Source organism: Electrophorus electricus, chromosome 10, assembly GCF_013358815.1.
Source record: "Electrophorus electricus isolate fEleEle1 chromosome 10, fEleEle1.pri, whole genome shotgun sequence".
NCBI lineage: Eukaryota > Metazoa > Chordata > Actinopteri > Gymnotiformes > Gymnotidae > Electrophorus > Electrophorus electricus.
The window spans coordinates 18,466,725-18,491,841 of record NC_049544.1 but is presented as its reverse complement, the minus strand read 5'-3'; the positions used below and the strand labels follow the sequence as shown (position 1 = coordinate 18,491,841).

Here is a 25,117-nt window from a genome sequence, read left to right as displayed (position 1 = left end):
AAAACAATTTGAAAAAAATGAACTGACATGTATACCATCACAGTTTCTTTTAAGAAGTAGTAAGCAGTAGCACTTTAGCACACTGACAAGCTAATACAGTAAACTAGTAGAATGATTATTTAATATATACTGTTTAATGATAAATGTGTTTAATATGTTTTGCATAACACTGAAACTAAAATATAAAACAACAGGCATTATTTTCTGTATATTGTGTTTCTATATGGTGATGCATCAACAGCATCAAAACCGATCAGTATGAACAAGCTAACAAGATATGCTACAGTCTGGGTAAGGTGTGCTTTGAAGTGATATTCTGAGTGAAATGAAGTATATCCAATTATCCTGGTAGAGCAGAGAAAGGCAATAACTGACTAGCTGTTTTTGTTTTGTTTTTTTGTCAGAACAGCATGCTACTATAAAATCTCAGCAAACCCTACATAATGCTAGTGCTAATGTTAGTATAGTTAGCCCTAACAATCAGACACCTACAACATCTAAAAAGATTATCTTGATGTTTTATGATGGCACGACTACTGGCATTGCTGATAAAAGTGACCATGACCAAAATGGCAAAGATAACCACCAAAAGCAAAGTAACCAACATGACTCACTGCTGTCAGATGCCATAGCTTTGTGGCCAAAAAGTCTAACAGACGGTGAATGTTGCTTAGTCACAGTTGGCTAATTGGTTAGAACTAGATGGCTAGTTCGGATTAAAAACAATCTTCCCCTTAAACAATGAAGGTCATATTTCATTACTGTTACATTCAAAATAGGCCTGACAAACAAGAAGTATTCTAGTTTATGGTAAATTAATTTGTTATTTTAGTTGTGTATTGTTAAACAGTGTCATTCACTCCTGTTTTTCAGAATACAGTCACAACCAGTTAAACCACTAGTGTAGGTACCCTACTCTAGAACAACTGGTTGGACAAATGACCATGGAAACTGAAGGACAGCAAGGTAAATACTTGTGGTTTGGGGTAGGTCTTATACCTGTGGCCCCAAAATTTGCCCATGGGTTTCATAAAATGAGATGTCCTGCTCTTTACACATACTCATTCTGTACCATCAGATCTTTCTCACACATAAAAACTGGAAATTGTACATTGTATATATGCATATTATACATTCCCCCTTCATTCATCATGACATATGTATTTATTCATTAACCCGCATCCATTTCCCTTTATTGCTCCTCGGTCATGAACAGAGCAGTTACAAAAAAGCATTTCACTGCCAGTTATACTGTGTATGACTATGTATGTGAAAAATAAACTCTGATCTTTGAACATTCATTCAGCCTTACTGATGATGGAGTGAAGTATGTTGAGGAGACCTCCTGCTTGTGCTGCTTTCTGGTGGTCTCACTGAGAACAATAAATGTTGTCTCTCTACCCATTTATTTATGTGCTCATGCTTCCACTTTGCACATACCACTGGGATACCCCTGCTGGGGTACTACTTGCTTCCTGGGCCCAGTCTATTTTATGCTTTTTACATGTCCTATTTACTCTTTTGATATGGAGATTATCCACTTCCCATAGCTTCATGAGGATGTTGTGATAGATATAAATCATATAGTCTTACACTTTAAATAAGAAAAAAAATAATTCAAGCAATAGCACAAGACATTACAAAATACAAGATATAAAATAAGAACATAATTATACTAGCAAAACTGTAACTATGAGAGATCTACCATTTAATATGTACTGTTTTCACCTCCTCGCACATATAGTCATATTACTCTTTTCACTTCCTCACACAGTCAGAGGTTTGTTTGAAATATTATAAATAAATGTGATTCTCCCAGATTTTGTCTAAATTACACAAAATTGTAGAGAGTGCCCAAGCCACACAATACTACTTTGCTGAACCTTGCCTTAGAATACCTCATGTAATAAGACCTTTCTCTGGTCCTTACCCACCTGATGAACTTTCATCACACCAAGGATACATATTTACTGCTTGAAGTGATACCAATATGAAAAGTTAAATGTACTAATATGTGCATCTAAATTTAAAGCACAGACGGTATTATGTGGTGCAGCGTACAAACATAAATACCCATATTTATCTTTCCTCATTTGTCTTTGTAACTGAAATACTGCTAAAATGTAAAGGAAAAAAAAGACCCTGTACTAATATATATATATATTTTGAGTGATGACACTTCAGTCAGCTTGCAACTCTCAGTAAGAGGACATCAGACTAAAAGTGTAGCCTGATAAGACATCACAAAGAAGCAAAGTTCAGTTCATCAGGTTTATTGCAACACTACAAAGAGTTGACAATACCTTTGCTGACTGAAGTACCAGGTTACTGCCAAACAAAGATTACTTATGAATGATGTTAAATTGGAAACAATCTGAAGTGACTGACTCCTTTCTCCAATTATCTTTTTTTTCTGTTCTTTTTGTATACAACCAATTTATATTTTTTATTTTGCAGCTACAAAAACCCATAAATAGGTTCATAATAGCGCCTTTTCCTTTTAAATATAATCTGGGGAGAAATTAATGGTAATTATGGTAAATACACACACAGACACACACACACATATACATTATATATATATATATATATATATATATATATATATATATATATATATACTGTTAAGATCAGTATTTGAATACACTGGTCAGAAAGTATGCATAATGTTTGTAATTAGCATGTATTTGTACACTAGAACTGAATTACACCTGACCTATGCTCTCAGGGACTCAAGGACCCATACTAGCCCTCTTTTGCTTGTTCTTATGTTAGCTTTGATACTGTTAGCTTTCTAACTACAGATGGAATTCTTTGATAATGATTAACCAACAATATATTATTAAGGCCTTATCTCAACTCATGCCTCCTTGTACTCTAAGGGTATATGAGGACGTTATTCTCCAGAAGAGGGTGTCAAACTCATAGAGACAATCATTTAAAATTTACTGTAAACCCTGACTCCTAGAGTAACAGTTTAAAATGACAGACAAATTAGACCATGAGTTAAGATACCTAACAAGTTTAATGTGTTAAGGAAAAAAAAAAAACCTTTCAGACTATTCCACAACAACCAAGAACCCCAGCGGACTCGGTCAAGAAGTGCTTATTAATAATACAGTTGAGCCATACTAAATCTCCAACATGACCAAGAAAGCGAGGACCAGGCGAGCTTTTTCATTCAAGAGCTACTGGTACACATAATGCGCTCACATCATACGGCGGTTTCCCTGGGCGTGTATTTCGCACAACCAAACATCGTATTCAAACCACTAACGAAGCAGACGGTAAGAATAACGATTTTAGTACTGGACAAGTACTTGTGCTGCGCACCGACTGTCCATAATAATCATGACCCTATGAAATCAGTTCAGGCTGAGCTAGTCAGGTTAGTTCGTGTGCTTTTACACAGCGCTAGAATATCGATTTCATATGTCTCAGCCAAAGCAAACCAAAAAGGGAAACAAACAAGTTAAGCGGTAGGTTCATGGCGTCTCGCCCCTGCAGCTTATGTCATTCACTTGACACGTCTGCCTCATACTACATTATAACTGCCGCTATAAACGAGTAACTCCCATGACCTGTCATTTCTTATACGTAAGACTTACCTAATAAAAGTAATCGATGGGTCTGTTTGTATTCCCGTTTAAGTTCCTTCAAGGCCCGGTCAATATTCTTACTGACTTTCTTCGCCTCCCTCTCGGCCTCCTTCTCCTCCACTACTAGTTTGTCCCAGTTTTTCTGGTTTTGGGTGCTGGACGTCTGCAGAAGCTGTAATCGTCGACTCCGGTCCTTCACAGTTCCCTTGCTTCCTCCTCCACCTCCATTCTGAATTAGCGCTCCATCGACGTTCGCGTCTCCAGGATGATGCTCCCCAGCTGGGAGCTTGCCGATGTCCCAGTGGTGTGTTTGGCTGATGCGTACTGGTGATGTCTTGTTGTTTCCCCTGGAGTCCTCTTGCCGAGATTCCCCAACACGCGATGGAATTATAGGATCAGGCTGTTGGTCCGAGTCTGAATTAGCGTTAGAAATCGATCCACTTAGATCGCCAAACAATCGGGGTCGCAGACTATAGCACAGTCCCATGTCGTGGCTGATCGGTTAATGTTATTTCGCATATAAAATAAACCCTACAATCCAGAAAAAGAAATGTATTCTTTCAACAGTTTAGTTAATCTTCAAAGTGTTAGACAAACAACATATTTTAGATATATATCTAATCCCCAAATGAGAAAAAAATATACGCACATTTTTTGCAGTATGTCATTTTATGTTTTCTACAGTCAACCTACGCTTTGAGTCAGTAGATCACCTGATGCCTTTGCGGACACTGCAGGTCCACCTTACCGTATATAAACGAAAAGCTCAACCTCAGAAGATTGAGGTTGGTTTGAGGCTGGTGTACATACTATGTGCAATTTCATATAAAATATTCAGTGTCAATGATTTCTCTCCCTCAGATGTACAAATACAGTGCTTTTGTTTTGTTTAGGACTTATTTAATTTCAATCTTAATAACCTTTCAAGTTTGACAGAAGCCATATGAAAACCAGTAAGACAAGAATATAACCGATGCATAAAATTAAAAAAATAACAGGAAATCAAAATAACCATAATGCAAAATACATGTAAAGTTCAGTAAATGATTTAAAGTGGAACACCCAAGCATTTGTGAAGTTTGTGGAGTTATCACAGAATTGTCACTGTTACTTGTCATCTTTGCAGTGACCATTTCAGTCCCAATACTCCTGCTTTGATATGTTCGCATTCCAACGCAATTACTTCAAAGAATGTGCTGTGAAGTAAATACGTATCTAATTATTTGCGAATAATATTACCTTAACTACCAACCGCCGAACAAATAAAACGCAGGCTACCGTCACATATTGATGAGGTCATTTACTTAGCCTTTTCTGTGTGTGTGCAGCTTCTTTGTGCATCCCGCGCGTGCCCTAAACATTGTTTCGTTAGTGTTGACTTCTCTATACAGTTAAACTAAACACTCACTGTAGAAGATTTCATCGCGTGTGTGCGCCATTTAGCCGCTTGTATCTAATCACTATCGATTGTGCACAGTTGTTCACAACATTAGCTACAATTAGCCTACTGGTGGGAGCATTCATGTACAGGAAAGTGTACATGAAAATGTCCAAGTGTGTCCCAAAACACTGCGCTACTCCACAACGCAATGATGGGCTAAATAGGTTACAATGTACTGGTGTTTAGCATTGGCGTTCACCATTGTTGAACCTCCATACAGGTTGACAGCAGAGAACAATACTGTAAACTTTATCTTAGCATCCCTGTCTTTTGTTTGTACTTAACCCCGGCATCCCTGTCCTTCATCTGTACTTCAGTGATAGAGAGCGAAAAGAAGACTTTCACCTGTCTCAAGCTACTGTCAGCTCCCTTGTTTGTGCAGTTGAGGGTGAGTACTATCACAACTGGGCAAATGCCCTAGAGGTTGGCATTTTACTTTACTGGCTTGCCAGTGCCATATCTTACTGCATGGCCTTTGATGTTCCCCAGACAACAGTGCATGATACTGTCCACTGTACTGCTGAAGGGATTTTGGCAGTTTTCAAATGAGTTGTCCATCTTCTATCTCCTGCCAAACTAGAGAACACTGGTTCAGGCTTCTGCTGCATCTGCTAGTTCACCTGCTTTCTATTTTGGAGCTGACAGTATTAACGGATCCCCATTCAGATTAAGGTACCCTAAGTAGTTTAAAGAGGACTTCTTCAACAGAAAGCTCTTTTACTCCATTCACCTGCAGGCCATCTGTGACTACAGAGACCATTTTCTAAATGTTTTCATAGGCCTGGATGATGTGAAATGGAACTCTGTCTATATGCACTAGCTCTATCCACCACAAGGCTGGTGCATCATTGTATGATAAACAATCATCTGAACAGCTATCAGGGCAGTGGTAGCTCAATGTTTAAGGTACTTGACTTGTAATTGGAAGGTTGCTAGCTCTAGCCCCACCACTGCCAGGTTGCAGCTGGTGGGACCCTAAGCATGGCCCTTAACCCTCAGTTGCTCAAGTTGTACTCAGTCATAATTATAAATCACTTTGGATTAAAAAAAAAAGTGTCAGCTAAATGCTGTAAATACAGCACAGTATTTTTTGACACCTCTAAATTATGTTTTTCACATGGTGCTGGTAAACTAAATAACTGTACAGATTGTTAGCTAGCTAGTTACTGGTTAATAGATATTCTCATTTTAAACAGATCAGTACATAATTTATATTTATTCTAATCAAATTTATATAAAATTATACATTATGCAGGCAGTTGCTAATGATGTTGGTATCCATCATGCTTTTTTGACGATGATGATCATGACGATATCTCTGGCCGCATACTGAAATATTTGGCTGGAGTAGTACATCATCCAGCTATCTTTTGCATACTGGAGAAATTCTGTTTTGTCATATACTGTATGCTGATCTGGGGCCCAATCAGTACACAAGTTGTATATAGTAGTCCATTTTGACTCATACCAGTGTTTGATGTTAACAAAGCTGTTCCATGTTTGACCAAAGTTACCTTCTAGCACAGGAAAAGAACTGCTCAATCTCCTGTCTTCTCTGGACATTCAAATTCAAAGATTTAACATAAGCATTCCCAAGAAAATTCACAAGACCCAAGGGCTACACTCATCTAGGCCATAAGAAGTAGTTATGCACATTTTTTGCAAAGTTTGGAAAATACAAACAGGTTTTGCATTTTTTCCTGTTGCTGTTCACGTAATTATTATATTATGATCTGTGTTGTTTTTGTTATTACTTTGCAGCATCCAGCCTAAATAAATCTTTAGGGCCACAGGTCCAGCAGGAGGCCCCAGATGTACTGGAAACCTGAGCCCATAGGCGGGTTGATTAATAAGCTGATGATTAATATACAGCAGAGAAGACGTTCTTACGTGTGTGTTGAACGTAGAAGTCGTTAGCACCGCAGTACAGGCACAATCCACTGGTGAATCGTCTGGCACGTTCTTGGGGGGTGAGGCATGAGCAACTCACTTGCATTGGCTCAGGGACTTCACCGGATCCGTCGTTAGAATCCTACAGTACGAAAGTACGTGGGCAGAGTGCACGTTGTAAGGGCTGATGGGTCCATCGTAGGTTATCCACAGTAATGGTGAGTTTGATAAGATCGGACAGCGTAGCCAACTCCCCTCACCATGCAAGTTCTGTCTGGAGTCCCGGAGAAAGTCCACGATGAAACATGGTTTCCAAGGCAGTCTCATTCCAGTCACTGCCGGTGGCAACTGTACGGAATTCTCAGGCATAGTCAGCTGCCGTGCGCCTCCCTTGTCGTATCTTGCATAAAATAGTTCCGGGATCCCGTCCACTTGCAGGATGATCGAAAACAGCCTTGAAAAGATTGTAAAATTCCGTTTCTGACCAACACTGGGTCCTGGCTATCCCAGAGGGCAGTTCCCCAAGCACCTGCCTCACTAGTCAGTAGTGATAAAACTAATTGTACACAGTCTTGTTGGTGATGAATTGCATGGCATAACCGGAGAAATACAGGGAACACTGCATCAGGAAGTTCTTGCATCGAGAGCCATCGAATTGCTCTGGGATGGCCACGGGAATACAATGAGTAACTGCGGTAGATGGTGAAGGAGTCACAGCAGTCGCAGTAAGAACTACCTGTGAAAGTCTCTGAATGGTTTTGCGTAGCTCGGCCATGGAAACCTCCTGCTGGGTCAGTCTGTTTTGAAAAGGCAAAGTATTCTGTAATGAATGCACACATAGAAGATCCAGTTGCAGAGGAATTATTTTAGGAACGAAATTAATGCGTGCAGTAAGACATATGTGGGGTCGGGTCAGTCCAGGGTCGATGCACAGGGTAGCGTTCAGGAGGTGTCTGAGGGTCAGGCAGGAGACAAGGTCTGGAAAGCAAGCAGGAGTCAATAACCAAGAAAGCACACAGGATGAGGAAATGCTCAGTACGCCACACAGGAGCAATACTTCGCGACTAGTATAATCAACTTTTATAAGTATAATCAACTTTTATAAAAGTTCTTAATCATAAAGAAGAATATTGGGAAAGATATAATCAGATGTATAATTTGAAATGAAACTGTCATTCACCTACAGAAAAGCGGATATGGTTAAAACCCTGAATGGACGAGGTTAAAAGTTGTCAATGAAATCATGACAGCCCACCACTTGAAGCTCAACCCCAGTAAAACCGACCTTCTGTTCATCCCAGGGACTCCAAACCCTTACCATAACCACACAGTATCCTTCAAGAACTCCCTGGTATCACCATCTGAAGTTGCCCATAGCCTGGGCATAATTTTGGACAACCAGTTGTCATTCTCAACTCATGTTTCAAATCTAACACATTCTTGCAGATTTCTAATTTATAACATATGAAGGATTCTGCCCTTTCTCTCGCAGGGAACCTGGTTGGCAGTAGATAACAGTGATAAGTTTGGTGGGGAAAGACACTAATGGCATGCAATTCAAAAGAGGAGATGGAAGGAGTAGAAAAGGAAAGTGGAGTGAAATGCCCCTCTCAAGACATTAGTAAACCTGTGCCATCACCCCTGCCAAGACGCCTCGGAGAATGGGTAAATGAAAAGGCAGAGGACAGGGCAGCAGGAGTCACCAAGTTCTCAAGGCTGATCCATGTTTTTGTTAGAGCCAAAATGTGTAGAGATGCTAATACTGAGATCAAGTCAGCCTTCTGGTCAGCAGATTGGCAGTTCCAGAGTAAATCACCACGATATGTGATGCTATCACCACGATATGTGATGCTGCCAAGCGTTGTGAGTCAGTGAGGTTGCTGAGATTGTGACGTCTATGATAGCATCGAGGAGATCTGTGGGATATGTGGACAGAAATTGCAAAACACATTTCAGATGCTTGATTTGTAGATGTATGAGATAAAAGATTGAGATAATGTGTAGTCTGTGCTCAGTCTCACACCCCTCACATTCTCCCTGCTGGAAGTTACAGCCCCTGCCTGTGCCACATCGCAACAGACTTCATCATGGACTTACCTGCCTCTGATGGGAACACAGTTATAATGGTGGTGGTGGTGGACAGGTTTTCAAAAATATCACCTCATTCCTTCTCACTTGCCTACAGTCTGGGAAAGAGCAGAAGCCATGTTCTCTTATGTGTTTCACATATTTGGTCTACCAGAGGAGATTGTCTGTCTGATTGTGGTTCGCAATTCACATCACAAGTCTGGAAGCAGTTTTGTAAGAAGCTGCCCATAACTATGAATCTCTCCTCAGGTCACCATCCCCAGTCCAACAGGGAGGTTGAATGTGTTAAGAGGTTGGAAGGTTCGTCCATCAGTAATGTACTTCACAAACAGACTGGCACAAATTCCTCCGGTGGGCAGAGTACTCCCGCAATTCACTCACACACTCCTCCTCTGAGCTCACAGCCTTCCAATATGTCTACGATTATCAACCGGCCCATCCTGTGGGATGACTCCCTCACTGACATGCAAGCGTTGCATCAATGGTTTCAACAGGGCTCTCATACATGGGAGGTTGCCCATATCCACTTGCAGAGAGCTTTACATACCGACAAACATTTGCCAATTGTCACCGTAACTCCAACGTAATATTGCATCCTGGTCAAAGGGTCTTGGTCTCGACTCTCAACATGAAGCTCGGTCTACCCTGCATCCTATAAGCTACAGCTCCCCCCCCCCCCCCGTATAAGATGATTTCCACCTTCCATGTGTCCCTGTTGAAACCTGTGCACTACAGTCCGGTGTCTGCAGCCACAACCCCCATCAACCCTCCAGCCCCTGTTAAGATTGACGGAGAACCGGCCTATGCCATCCATGCATTATTGTGTTCCTGGAGATTAAATGGGACCTTTCAGTATCTCATCGACTGGGAGGGCTATGGACCTGAGGAGCAATCGTAGGTTCCCAGGGTTGATGTCCTGAGCCCTTCTTTTGCTTGGCTGGACTTCCACACTGCTCACCCTAATCATCCAGGCCCTCAAAGCCATGGTAGGCCTAGGGCTACCTGTTCTCAGTCAAGTCAGCTTTGTCATTCAGTGTATACAACAAGTAGTGCAAATATATACTATATACATAAAGGGTGAATCCCACAGATGCTGTCTGGTCCCGCCGCCTTCCTGGTAGAGTCCTCAAAGCCTGCGCAGACCAGGTAGCTGCAGTATTCACCGACATCTTCAATCTCTCCCTGATGCTCGGTATCGTCCCATCCAGCTTCAAGTACTTCACCATCGTTCCCATCCCGAAGAAACCTCGACCCTCTGGCCTCAATGACTACCGCCCTGTTGCCCTCACATCAGTCGTGATGAAGTGCTTTGAGAAGCTAGTCAGAGATTTCATCACATCTTCACTGCCAGCCTCCATGGACCCACTGCAGTTTGCATACCACCACAACCGCTCCACTGATGCAATTGCACATCTACTCCACACCACACTGACCCACCTGGACAAAGGGAGGGGTAATAATGTTAAAATGCTGTCTGTAGACTACAGTTCAGCATTTAACACCATCAACCCCTCACTACTAGGTTGGAGGATCCCTCCACAATAGTCCACAATAGTCTGTGCTGGTTATGTCTCTCCTCACCCTGTGCTGCTTGTCATGGAGCAATTCCACTGGGAACTGCTATTGGAGTCACTGCAAGTGCCATTGCTGTGCATCTGCACATAGTTGACGCACCTGGACCAGCCTACCGGCACCTGCTGCTTTATCTGGCATACACATACCTCCAGTTTGGGGTCTGGTTAATAACCTGCCACATAGAGATTGTTGTATTCACTTCTCCTACGTCTGCATTTTTCAGAGGGATTACAGTCCATGGAACACTGGTGTGCTGGCACACCAGGCACTCTTGCTTGATATGTTGGGCATGCACAATAGCTGACACACACACACTGTATTGTGTTGGCATTTAGCTGCTAATCGTTCTGCCTCAGTGGCGTTGGGGCCCTGAAATGGTAACAAGTCTTCTGATAAGTCATGGTATTCTTCATCCATATTAAGATGCAGTCTATGTTCTGACTGTTAGCTGTGACTTTCTCTACATGGCAGTCCTACCAGTGTCAGTGGCACACAAACGTCAGCCCCCACCCTTTCTATACAGCAAAAGGGACCATGCCAGGCATCATGAGGAATATATCAAAAGAGCAGAGCAGAAACGAGTTCGAAAGAGGGAAGACAACATGGATCAAGCCATGCTCACCATGATGCAACAGACAGCACCTAGAGGGAGGGGAGGTGGCAGAAGCAGGGGACGAAATGGACGAGGCAGAGGAAGGGAGCATGATGCTCCAGGAGGAAAGGATATGGCTTGGAGAAACTGATGTTATAGTTGTGGGAAAGAAGGACATTTCTATAGAGACTGCCCCAGACAGGGTAACAGCAACGGAACCTAGTTTCCCACCGCCGGCTGATGACTGACGGGCGGAGGAGGGGCGGGACAGCTGTGAGAGACCACCAACCCCATCAGAAAAAAGGGAAGTGCCAGATTTTTAATTCTATGTATTCTCAGCAATTAAGGGACCCCTAGCATTACCCCAAGTAATCTTAACTATTAATGGCAAACAATTGAAGTTTTTAGTAGCGAGTGGTGCAACGCACTCAGTAATTCAAGCTAAAGGGCTTAATGTACCAATTACTAATAGGACGGTGTCCATCCCTCCAGCTCAGCCTTGCCAAGGAGCGTCCTTAGTGAAGTGTTGACTTTTCCCCTTTCAGCGGTGGAGCTGCTCATCCTGCTGACAACACCAAATTGTGGTGGAAAAATGAGAGCACATCAAACAGACAGCTTTATGCATTGAGTAAGTAGTAAAAAGTAAAAGTTTGAGTTCTGTCCCCTGTATAACAGTAAGAGAACTACTGACCCGCAGTACGGTCCCCCTCCCCTTATACACAGAAAAGAAGAAAGAGAGGGGAAAAAAAGAAAAACGACTCCTACAGAATATCTGTTAATTCCATGTTTTGGTTAACTTGAGCGCTGAAGGCTTCTTCTATCTCTATGCTTAGGACAGTATGTGAGTAGCCCTGTGTCCCTGACTCACACGCTTATCTGCAGACTGTTATGCTGTGACTATAGAAACATAAAGCAAAGTAAATTTCCACTAAAAGAAGCAAAGTAAATTTCTACGATGGCGATTAAAATGCTTTGAGACACTGTTTCATAGTGTTTAACAGCTAAAGAAAAGAGTTGCAAAGTACTTATCCTTTGCAGACCAGCCATTTTGAGCTCATTTTTGAACGATTTGTACTTTTTCACTTTAACACCAGATATCTGAAATTGTACACATAGCACCATGATCATTGAGGATTCAAACTGAAGTAGACACTTGGGATTAGACATCCATTCACATCTTGACTTATTTCTCCATCATTTAGGGTCCATTTGACCTCATCTAATAGAGAAGAAAATGTCGAAAAACAAGAAACACCTTTGATTTTGGAGGCTTATAAGTGTTTCTATTGATGCTGGAGATTTATTTTCATTCAACCTCTACATTTCCTGATTCAACAGGGTCTTGTCCAAAAACATGCAAAATTTGAGGCAGATACAATAAAGTATTCAAGAGCTACACAGTATTTTCTACTTGGTCTCATCTGGCGTCTCCTATGTGTCCTACTGGGGCCTCTGTGACTATGCAGTCTTGAGGTGTGAGGGGTGTCCACAGATTGGCAGGGGGTAGAAGCTGATGGCTCTGGGGGTGGGCCAGAAGAGGTGTGAAATCTCTCAGATGGGGGAGGGGAGGGTGAATTTTCTTATAACAGCCAAATGAGTAAAATATGAAGATGAAAATAAATACAAATTGTAAATTGTCATGCTAAATAAGACAAAATCATTATTACATTTACTACATACTACATACATTTACAATTACATCACTATAGTGCCTTTGCATGATCAAGGACACTTTACAATCATATAACCAAGATACCAATGAACTAGAATGCAATTGTTTGCAAAAGTCTATAAAAGCTAGAGAACAGGATTGCAATGTACTTAATGCAAAGCATACAACACTTCAAATCTTCACTTCAAATCTTTGAAAGATTCTTCCCATCATTAATATTTTAGCATAAAGTAGAATCTCTTGCCCTGAAACCGTTTTTAAGGCAATTAAAATGCTTTGAAAACCTGTTTCATAGTCTATAAAACCTAAAGAACAGGCTTGTAATGTACTTATTTCAAAGTATACAACAGATTGTCTTCAGCTCAAATCTTTGAAAGATTCTTCCCATCATTAATATTTTAGTATAAAATACAATTTTTTGCCCTGAAACAAAGTTTAAGGCCATTACAATGCTTTGAAAAGCTGTTTCATAGTGTAAAAAACCTAAAGAACAAAGCTGCAATGTACTTATTGCAAAGTATACAACAATTTCTCTTCACTTAAAATCAAATCTTTGAAAGATTCTTCCCTTCCTTCACATTTTAGTCTAAAGTAGAATCTCTTTCCCTGAAACAGTGTTTAAGGCGATTACAATGCTTTGAAAACCTGTTTCATAGTGTATAAAACCTAAAGAACAGGGTTGCAATGTACTTATTGCAAAGTATACAACAGACTGTCTTCACTTAAAATCAAATCTTTGAAAGATTCTTCCCATCATTTATATTTTAGTCTAAAGTAGAATCTCCTGCACTGAAACAGTGTTTAAGGCGATTACAATGCTTTGAAAACCTGTTTCATAGTGTATAAAACCTAAAGAACAGGGTTGCAATGTACTTATTGCAAAGTATACAACAGACTGTCTTCACTTAAAATCAAATCTTTGAAAGATTCTTCCCATCATTTATATTTTAGTCTAAAGTAGAATCTCTTGCACTGAAACAGTGTTTAAGGCGATTACAATGCTTTGAAAACCTGTTTCATAGTGTATAAAACCTAAAGAACAGGGTTGCAATGTATTTATTGCAAAGTATACAACAGACTGTCTTCACCTAAAATCAAATCTTTGAAAGATTCTTCCCATCATTTATATTTTAGTCTAAAGTAGAATCTCCTGCACTGAAACAGTGTTTAAGGCGAATACAATGCTTTGAAAACCTGTTTCATAGTGTATAAAACCTAAAGAACAGGGTTGCAATGCATTTATTGTAAAGTATACAACAGTCTATCTTCACTTAAAATCAAATCTTTGAAAGATTCTTCCCATCATTTATATTTTAGTCTAAAGTAGAATCTCCTGCACTGAAACAGTGTTTAAGGCGATTACAATGCTTTGAAAACCTGTTTCATAGTGTATAAAACCTAAAGAACAGGGTTGCAATGTACTTATTGCAAATTATACAACAGACTGTCTTCACTTAAAATCAAATCTTTGAAAGATTCTTCCCATCATTTATATTTTAGTCTAAAGTAGAATCTCCTGCACTGAAACAGTGTTTAAGGCGATTACAATGCTTTGAAAACCTGTTTCATAGTGTATAAAACCTAAAGAACAGGGTTGCAATGTACTTATTGCAAAGTATACAACAGACTGTCTTCACTTAAAATCAAATCTTTGAAAGATTCTTCCCATCATTTATATTTTAGTCTAAAGTAGAATCTCTTGCCCTGAAACAGTGTTTAAGGCGATTACAATGCTTTGAAAACCTGTTTCATAGTGTATAAAACCTAAAGAACAGGGTTGCAATGTATTTATTGCAAAGTATACAACAGACTGTCTTCACTTAAAATCAAATCTTTGAAAGATTCTTCCCATCATTTATATTTTAGTCTAAAGTAGAATCTCCTGCACTGAAACAGTGTTTAAGGCGATTACAATGCTTTGAAAACCTGTTTCATTGTGCATAAAACCTAAAGAACAGGGTTGCAAAGTTATTATTGCAAAATATACAAGAGACTGTCTTCACTTAAAATCAAATCTTTGAAAGATTCTTCCCATCATTTATATTTTAGTCTAAAGTAGAATCTCCTGCACTGAAACAGTGTTTAAGGCGATTACAATGCTTTGAAAACCTGTTTCATAGTGTATAAAACCTAAAGAACAGGGTTGCAATGTACTTATTGCAAAGTATACAACAGACTGTCTTCACCTAAAATCAAATCTTTGAAAGATTCTTCCCATCATTTATATTTTAGTCTAAAGTAGAATCTCTTGCACTGAAACAGTGTTTAAGGCGATTACAATGCTTTGAAAACCTGTTTCATAGTCTAGAAAACCTAAAGAACAGGGTTGCAATGTACTTATTGCAAAGTATACAACAGACTGTCTTCACTTAAAATCAAATCTTTGAAAGATTCTTCCCATCATTTATATTTTAGTCTAAAGTAGAATCTCTTGCCCTGAAACAGTGTTTAAGGCGATTACAATGCTTTGAAAACCTGTTTCATAGTGTATAAAACCTAAAGAACAGGGTTGCAATGCACTAAATGGCAAATTATACAACAGACTGTCTTCACTTAAAATCAAATCTTTGAAAGATTCTTCCCATCATTTATATTTTAGTCTAAAGTAGAATCTCCTGCACTGAAACAGTGTTTAAGGCGATTACAATGCTTTGAAAACCTGTTTCATAGTGTATAAAACCTAAAGAACAGGGTTGCAATGTATTATTGCAAAGTATACAACAGACTGTCTTCACTTAAAATCAAATCTTTGAAAGATTCTTCCCATCATTTATATTTTAGTCTAAAGTAGAATCTCCTGCACTGAAACAGTGTTTAAGGCGATTACAATGCTTTGAAAACCTGTTTCATAGTGTATAAAAGCTAGAGAACAGGGTTGCAATGTATTTAATGAAAAGTATACAACAGACTGTCTTCACTTAAAATCAAATCTTTGAAAGATTCTTCCCATCATTTATATTTTAGTCTAAAGTAGAATCTCCTGCACTGAAACAGTGTTTAAGGCGATTACAATGCTTTGAAAACCTGTTTCATAGTGTATAAAACCTAAAGAACAGGGTTGCAATGTACTTATTGCAAAGTATACAACAGACTGTCTTCACTTAAAATCAAATCTTTGAAAGATTCTTCCCATCATTTATATTTTAGTCTAAAGTAGAATCTCTTGCACTGAAACAGTGTTTAAGGCGATTACAATGCTTTGAAAACCTGTTTCATAGTGTATAAAACCTAAAGAACAGGGTTGCAAAGTTATTATTGCAAAGTATACAACAGACTGTCTTCACTTAAAATCAAATCTTTGAAAGATTCTTCCCATCATTTATATTTTAGTCTAAAGTAGAATCTCTTGCCCTGAAACAGTGTTTAAGGCGATTACAATGCTTTGAAAACCTGTTTCATAGTGTATAAAACCTAAAGAACAGGGTTGCAATGTGCTTATTGCAAAGTATACAACAGACTGTCTTCACTTAAAATCAAATCTTTGAAAGATTCTTCCTTTCCTTCACATTTTAGTCTAAAGTAGAATCTCTTTCCTTGAAACAGTGTTTAAGGCGATTACAATGCTTTGAAAACCTGTTTCATAGTGTATAAAACCTAAAGAACAGGGTTGCAATGTACTTATTGCAAAGTATACAACAGACTGTCTTCACTTAAAATCAAATCTTTGAAAGATTCTTCCCATCATTTATATTTTAGTCTAAAGTAGAATCTCTTGCACTGAAACAGTGTTTAAGGCGATTACAATGCTTTGAAAACCTGTTTCATAGTGTATAAAACCTAAAGAACAGGGTTGCAATGTGCTTATTGCAAAGTATACAACAGACTGTCTTCACTTAAAATCAAATCTTTGAAAGATTCTTCCCATCATTTATATTTTAGTCTAAAGTAGAATCTCCTGCACTGAAACAGTGTTTAAGGCGATTACAATGCTTTGAAAACCTGTTTCATAGTGTATAAAACCTAAAGAACAGGGTTGCAATGTATTATTGCAAAGTATACAACAGACTGTCTTCACTTAAAATCAAATCTTTGAAAGATTCTTCCCATCATTTATATTTTAGTCTAAAATAGAATCTCCTGCACTGAAACAGTGTTTAAGGCGATTACAATGCTTTGAAAACCTGTTTCATAGTGTATAAAACCTAAAGAACAGGGTTGCAATGTATTTATTGTAATGTATACAACAGACTGTCTTCACTTAAAATCAAATCTTTGAAAGATTCTTCCCATCATTTATATTTTAGTCTAAAGTAGAATCTCCTGTACTGAAACAGTGTTTAAGGCGATTACAATGCTTTGAAAACCTGTTTCATAGTGTATAAAACCTAAAGAACAGGGTTGCAATGTATTTATTGCAAAGAATACAACAGACTGTCTTCACTTAAAATCAAATCTTTGAAAGATTCTTCCCATCATTTATATTTTAGTCTAAAGTAGAATCTCCTGCACTGAAACAGTGTTTAAGGCGATTACAATGCTTTGAAAACCTGTTTCATAGTGTATAAAACCTAAAGAACAGAGTTGCAACGTATTTAATGAAAAGTATACAACAGACTGTCTTCACTTAAAATCAAATCTTTGAAAGATTCTTCCCATCATTTATATTTTAGTCTAAAATATAATCTCCTGCACTGAAACAGTGTTTAAGGCGATTACAATGCTTTGAAAACCTGTTTCATAGTGTATAAAACCTAAAGAACAGGGTTGCAAAGTATTATTGCAAAGTATACAACAGACTGTCTTCACTTAAAATCAAATCTTTGAAAGATTCTTCCCATCATTTATATTTTAGTCTAAAGTAGAATCTCCTGCACTGAAACAGTGTTTAAGGCGATTACAATGCTTTGAAAACCTGTTTCATAGTGTATAAAACCTAAAGAACAGGGTTGCAAAGTAATTATTGCAAAGTATACAACAGACTGTCTTCACCTAAAATCAAATCTTTGAAAGATTCTTCCCATCATTTATATTTTAGTCTAAAGTAGAATCTCCTGTACTGAAACAGTGTTTAAGGCGATTACAATGCTTTGAAAACCTGTTTCATAGTGTATAAAACCTAAAGAACAGGGTTGCAATGTAATTATTGCAAATTATACAACAGACTGTCTTCACTTAAAATCAAATCTTTGAAAGATTCTTCCCATCATTTATATTTTAGTCTAAAGTAGAATCTCCTGCACTGAAACAGTGTTTAAGGCGATTACAATGCTTTGAAAACCTGTTTCATAGTGTATAAAACCTAAAGAACAGGGTTGCAATGTATTTATTGCAAAGTATACAACAGACTGTCTTCACTTAAAATCAAATCTTTGAAAGATTCTTCCCATCATTTATATTTTAGTCTAAAGTAGAATCTCCTGTCACTGAAACAGTGTTTAAGGCGATTACAATGCTTTGAAAACCTGTTTCATAGTGTATAAAACCTAAAGAACAGGGTTGCAATGCACTTATGGCAAATTATACAACAGACTGTCTTCACTTAAAATCAAATCTTTGAAAGATTCTTCCCATCATTTATATTTTAGTCTAAAATAGAATCTCCTGCACTGAAACAGTGTTTAAGGCGATTACAATGCTTTGAAAACCTGTTTCATAGTGTATAAAACCTAAAGAACAGGGTTGCAATGCATTTATTGCAAAGTATACAACAGACTGTCTTCACTTAAAATCAAATCTTTGAAAGATTCTTCCCATCATTTATATTTTAGTCTAAAGTAGAATCTCCTGTACTGAAACAGTGTTTAAGGCGATTACAATGCTTTGAAAACCTGTTTCATAGTGTATAAAACCTAAAGAACAGGGTTGCAATGTATTTATTGCAAAGTATACAACAGACTGTCTTCACTTAAAATCAAATCTTTGAAAGATTCTTCCCATCATTTATATTTTAGTCTAAAGTAGAATCTCCTGCACTGAAACAGTGTTTAAGGCGATTACAATGCTTTGAAAACCTGTTTCATAGTGTATAAAAGCTAGAGAACAGAGTTGCAATTTATTTATTGTAATGTATACAACAGACTGTCTTCACTTAAAATCAAATCTTTTAAAGATTCTTCCCATCATTTATATTTTAGTCTAAAGTAGAATCTCCTGCACTGAAACAGTGTTTAAGGCGATTACAATGCTTTGAAAACCTGTTTCATAGTGTATAAAACCTAAAGAACAGGGTTGCAATGTACTTATTGCAAACTATACAACAGCCTGTCTTCACTTAAAATCAAATCTTTGAAAGATTCTTCCCATCATTTATATTTTAGTCTAAAGTAGAATCTCCTGCACTGAAACAGTGTTTAAGGCGATTACAATGCTTTGAAAACCTGTTTCATAGTGTATAAAACCTAAAGAACAGGGTTGCAATGTATTTATTGCAAAGTATACAACAGACTGTCTTCACTTAAAATCAAATCTTTGAAAGATTCTTCCCATCATTTATATTTTAGTCTAAAGTAGAATCTCTTGCCCTGAAACAGTGTTTAAGGCGATTACAATGCTTTGAAAACCTGTTTCATAGTGTATAAAACCTAAAGAACAGGGTTGCAATGTACTTATTGCAAACTATACAACAGACTGTCTTCACTTAAAATCAAATCTTTGAAAGATTCTTCCCATCATTTATATTTTAGTCTAAAGTAGAATCTCCTGCACTGAAACAGTGTTTAAGGCGATTACAATGCTTTGAAAACCTGTTTCATAGTGTATAAAACCTAAAGAACAGGGTTGCAATGCACTATGGCAAATTATACAACAGACTGTCTTCACTTAAAATCAAATCTTTGAAAGATTCTTCCCATCATTTATATTTTAGTCTAAAGTAGAATCTCCTGCACTGAAACAGTGTTTAAGGCGATTACAATGCTTTGAAAACCTGTTTCATAGTGTATAAAACCTAAAGAACAGGGTTGCAAAGTAATTATTGCAAAGTATACAACAGACTGTCTTCACTTAAAATCAAATCTTTGAAAGATTCTTCCCATCATTTATATTTTAGTCTAAAGTAGAATCTCCTGCACTGAAACAGTGTTTAAGGCGATTACAATGCTTTGAAAACCTGTTTCATAGTGTATAAAACCGAAAGAACAGGGTTGCAAAGTAATTATTGCAAAATATTCAACAGACTGTCTTCACTTAAAATCAAATCTTTGAAAGATTCTTCCCATCATTTATATTTTAGTCTAAAGTAGAATCTCCTGCACTGAAACAGTGTTTAAGGCGATTACAATGCTTTGAAAACCTGTTTCATAGTGTATAAAACCTAAAGAACAGGGTTGCAAAGTAATTATTGCAAACTATCCAACAGACTGTCTTCACCTAAAATCAAATCTTTGAAAGATTCTTCCCTTCCTTCACATTTTAGTCTAAAGTAGAATCTCTAGCCTTGAAACAGTGTTTAAGGCGATTACAATGCTTTGAAAACCTGTTTCATAGTGTATAAAACCTAAAGAACAGGGTTGCAATGAACTTATTGCAAACTATACAACAGCCTGTCTTCACTTAAAATCAAATCTTTGAAAGATTCTTCACATCATTTATATTTTAGTCTAAAGTAGAATCTCCTGCACTGAAACAGTGTTTAAGGCGATTACAATGCTTTGAAAACCTGTTTCATAGTGTATAAAACCTAAAGAACAGGGTTGCAATGTATTATTGCAAAGTATACAACAGACTGTCTTCACTTAAAATCAAATCTTTGAAAGATTCTTCCCATCATTTATATTTTAGTCTAAAATAGAATCTCCTGCACTGAAACAGTGTTTAAGGCGATTACAATGCTTTGAAAACCTGTTTCATAGTGTATAAAACCTAAAGAACAGGGTTGCAATGTATTATTGCAATGTATACAACAGACTGTCTTCACTTAAAATCAAATCTTTGAAAGATTCTTCCCATCATTTATATTTTAGTCTAAAATAGAATCTCCTGCACTGAAACAGTGTTTAAGGCGATTACAATGCTTTGAAAACCTGTTTCATAGTGTATAAAACCTAAAGAACAGGGTTGCAATGTATTATTGCAATTATACTAGGGACTGTCTTCACTTAAAATCAAATCTTTTAAAGATTCTTCCCATCATTTATATTTTAGTCTAAAGTAGAATCTCCTGCACTGAAACAGTGTTTAAGGCGATTACAATGCTTTGAAAACCTGTTTCATAGTGTATAAAACCTAAAGAACAGGGTTGCAATGTATTTATTGCAAAGAATACAACAGACTGTCTTCACTTAAAATCAAATCTTTGAAAGATTCTTCCCATCATTTATATTTTAGTCTAAAATAGAATCTCCTGCACTGAAACAGTGTTTAAGGCGATTACAATGCTTTGAAAACCTGTTTCATAGTGTATAAAAGTTAGAGAACAGGGTTGCAATGTATTTATTGCAAAGTATACAACAGACTGTCTTCACTTAAAATCAAATCTTTGAAAGATTCTTCCCATCATTTATATTTTAGTCTAAAGTAGAATCTCCTGTACTGAAACAGTGTTTAAGGCGATTACAATGCTTTGAAAACCTGTTTCATAGTGTATAAAACCTAAAGAACAGGGTTGCAAAGTTATTATTGCAAAATATACAAGAGACTGTCTTCACTTAAAATCAAATCTTTGAAAGATTCTTCCCATCATTTATATTTTAGTCTAAAGTAGAATCTCCTGCACTGAAACAGTGTTTAAGGCGATTACAATGCTTTGAAAACCTGTTTCATAGTGTATAAAACCTAAAGAACAGGGTTGCAATGCACTTATGGCAAATTATACAACAGACTGTCTTCACTTAAAATCAAATCTTTGAAAGATTCTTCCCATCATTTATATTTTAGTCTAAAGTAGAATCTCCTGCACTGAAACAGTGTTTAAGGCGATTACAATGCTTTGAAAACCTGTTTCATAGTGTATAAAAGCTAGAGAACAGGGTTGCAATGTATTTATTGCAAAGTATACAACAGACTGTCTTCACTTAAAATCAAATCTTTGAAAGATTCTTCCCATCATTTATATTTTAGTCTAAAGTAGAATCTCCTGTACTGAAACAGTGTTTAAGGCGATTACAATGCTTTGAAAACCTGTTTCATAGTGTATAAAACCTAAAGAACAGGGTTGCAATGTACTTATTGCAAATTATACAACAGACTGTCTTCACTTAAAATCAAATCTTTGAAAGATTCTTCCCATCATTTATATTTTAGTCTAAAGTAGAATCTCCTGCACTGAAACAGTGTTTAAGGCGATTACAATGCTTTGAAAACCTGTTTCATAGTGTATAAAACCTAAAGAACAGGGTTGCAAAGTAATTATTGCAAAATATACAACAGACTGTCTTCACTTAAAATCAAATCTTTGAAAGATTCTTCCCATCATTTATATTTTAGTCTAAAGTAGAATCTCCTGCACTGAAACAGTGTTTAAGGCGATTACAATGCTTTGAAAACCTGTTTCATAGTGTATAAAACCTAAAGAACAGGGTTGCAATGTATTTATTGCAAATTATACAACAGACTGTCTTCACTTAAAATCAAATCTTTGAAAGATTCTTCCCATCATTTATATTTTAGTCTAAAGTAGAATCTCCTGCACTGAAACAGTGTTTAAGGCGATTACAATGCTTTGAAAACCTGTTTCATAGTGTATAAAACCTAAAGAACAGGGTTGCAAAGTAATTATTGCAAAATATACAAGAGACTGTCTTCACTTAAAATCAAATCTTTGAAAGATTCTTCCCATCATTTATATTTTAGTCTAAAGTAGAATCTCCTGCACTGAAACAGTGTTTAAGGCGATTACAATGCTTTGAAAACCTGTTTCATAGTGTATAAAAGCTAGAGAACAGAGTTGCAATGTATTTATTGCAAAGTATACAACAGACTGTCTTCACTTAAAATCAAATCTTTGAAAGATTCTTCCCATCATTTATATTTTAGTCTAAAGTAGAATCTCCTGCACTGAAACAGTGTTTAAGGCGATTACAATGCTTTGAAAACCTGTTTCATAGTGTATAAAACCTAAAGAACAGGGTTGCAATGTACTTATTGCAAATTATACAACAGACTGTCTTCACTTAAAATCAAATCTTTGAAAGATTCTTCCCATCATTTATATTTTAGTCTAAAGTAGAATCTCCTGCACTGAAACAGTGTTTAAGGCGATTACAATGCTTTGAAAACCTGTTTCATAGTGTATAAAACCTAAAGAACAGGGTTGCAAAGATATTATTGCAAAATATACAACAGACTGTCTTCACTTAAAATCAAATCTTTGAAAGATTCTTCCCATCATTTATATTTTAGTCTAAAGTAGAATCTCCTGCACTGAAACAGTGTTTAAGGCGATTACAATGCTTTGAAAACCTGTTTCATAGTGTATAAAACCTAAAGAACAGGGTTGCAAAGTAATTATTGCAAAATATTCAAGAGACTGTCTTCACTTAAAATCAAATCTTTGAAAGATTCTTCCCATCATTTATATTTTAGTCTAAAATAGAATCTCCTGCACTGAAACAGTGTTTAAGGCGATTACAATGCTTTGAAAACCTGTTTCATAGTGTATAAAACCTAAAGAACAGGGTTGCAAAGTTATTATTGCAAAATATACAACAGACTGTCTTCACTTAAAATCAAATCTTTGAAAGATTCTTCCCATCATTTATATTTTAGTCTAAAGTAGAATCTCCTGCACTGAAACAGTGTTTAAGGCGATTACAATGCTTTGAAAACCTGTTTCATAGTGTATAAAACCTAAAGAACAGGGTTGCAAAGTAATTATTGCAAAATATACAAGAGACTGTCTTCACTTAAAATCAAATCTTTGAAAGATTCTTCCCATCATTTATATTTTAGTCTAAAGTAGAATCTCCTGCACTGAAACAGTGTTTAAGGCGATTACAATGCTTTGAAAACCTGTTTCATAGTGTATAAAAGCTAGAGAACAGGGTTGCAATGTATTTATTGCAAAGTATACAACAGACTGTCTTCACTTAAAATCAAATCTTTGAAAGATTCTTCCCATCATTTATATTTTAGTCTAAAGTAGAATCTCCTGTACTGAAACAGTGTTTAAGGCGATTACAATGCTTTGAAAACCTGTTTCATAGTGTATAAAAGCTAGAGAACAGAGTTGCAATGTATTTATTGCAAAGTATACAACAGACTGTCTTCACTTAAAATCAAATCTTTGAAAGATTCTTCCCATCATTTATATTTTAGTCTAAAGTAGAATCTCCTGTACTGAAACAGTGTTTAAGGCGATTACAATGCTTTGAAAACCTGTTTCATAGTGTATAAAACCTAAAGAACAGGGTTGCAATGTACTTATTGCAAATTATACAACAGACTGTCTTCACTTAAAATCAAATCTTTGAAAGATTCTTCCCATCATTTATATTTTAGTCTAAAGTAGAATCTCCTGCACTGAAACAGTGTTTAAGGCGATTACAATGCTTTGAAAACCTGTTTCATAGTGTATAAAACCTAAAGAACAGGGTTGCAATGTATTTATTGCAAAGTATACAACAGACTGTCTTCACTTAAAATCAAATCTTTGAAAGATTCTTCCCATCATTTATATTTTAGTCTAAAGTAGAATCTCCTGTACTGAAACAGTGTTTAAGGCGATTACAATGCTTTGAAAACCTGTTTCATAGTGTATAAAAGCTAGAGAACAGGGTTGCAATGTATTTAATGAAAAGTATACAACAGACTGTCTTCACTTAAAATCAAATCTTTGAAAGATTCTTCCCATCATTTATATTTTAGTCTAAAATAGAATCTCCTGCACTGAAACAGTGTTTAAGGCGATTACAATGCTTTGAAAACCTGTTTCATAGTGTATAAAACCTAAAGAACAGGGTTGCAAAGTTATTATTGCAAAATATACAAGAGACTGTCTTCACTTAAAATCAAATCTTTGAAAGATTCTTCCCATCATTTATATTTTAGTCTAAAGTAGAATCTCCTGCACTGAAACAGTGTTTAAGGCGATTACAATGCTTTGAAAACCTGTTTCATAGTGTATAAAACCTAAAGAACAGGGTTGCAATGCACTTATTGCAAATTATACAACAGACTGTCTTCACTTAAAATCAAATCTTTGAAAGATTCTTCCCATCATTTATATTTTAGTCTAAAATAGAATCTCCTGCACTGAAACAGTGTTTAAGGCGATTACAATGCTTTGAAAACCTGTTTCATAGTGTATAAAACCTAAAGAACAGGGTTGCAATGTATTTACTGAAAAGTATACAACAGACTGTCTTCACTTAAAATCAAATCTT

At 36.8% G+C, this 25,117-nt stretch overlaps 1 protein-coding gene across 2 annotated transcripts in view; it reads right to left on the bottom strand.

The window, feature by feature from the left end:
* The window catches only part of gnal2 (guanine nucleotide binding protein (G protein), alpha activating activity polypeptide, olfactory type 2), a 30,235-nt gene extending 25,931 nt beyond the window's left edge, over positions 1 to 4,304 (bottom strand). The window contains exons 1-2 of one of the 2 annotated variants that reach the window (XM_035530590.1): positions 4,249 to 4,304; positions 3,609 to 4,130 (exon numbers count right to left, since the gene is read on the bottom strand). In XM_035530590.1, the coding sequence (XP_035386483.1) occupies positions 3,609 to 4,086 (478 nt within the window). In that variant the 5' untranslated portion in view covers positions 4,087 to 4,130; positions 4,249 to 4,304. Of the gene's footprint in view, positions 1 to 3,608 lie in introns of both variants that reach the window. The other variant, XM_035530591.1, reaches the window with a different exon arrangement.
* Between the last annotated feature and the right edge of the window lie 20,813 nt (positions 4,305 to 25,117).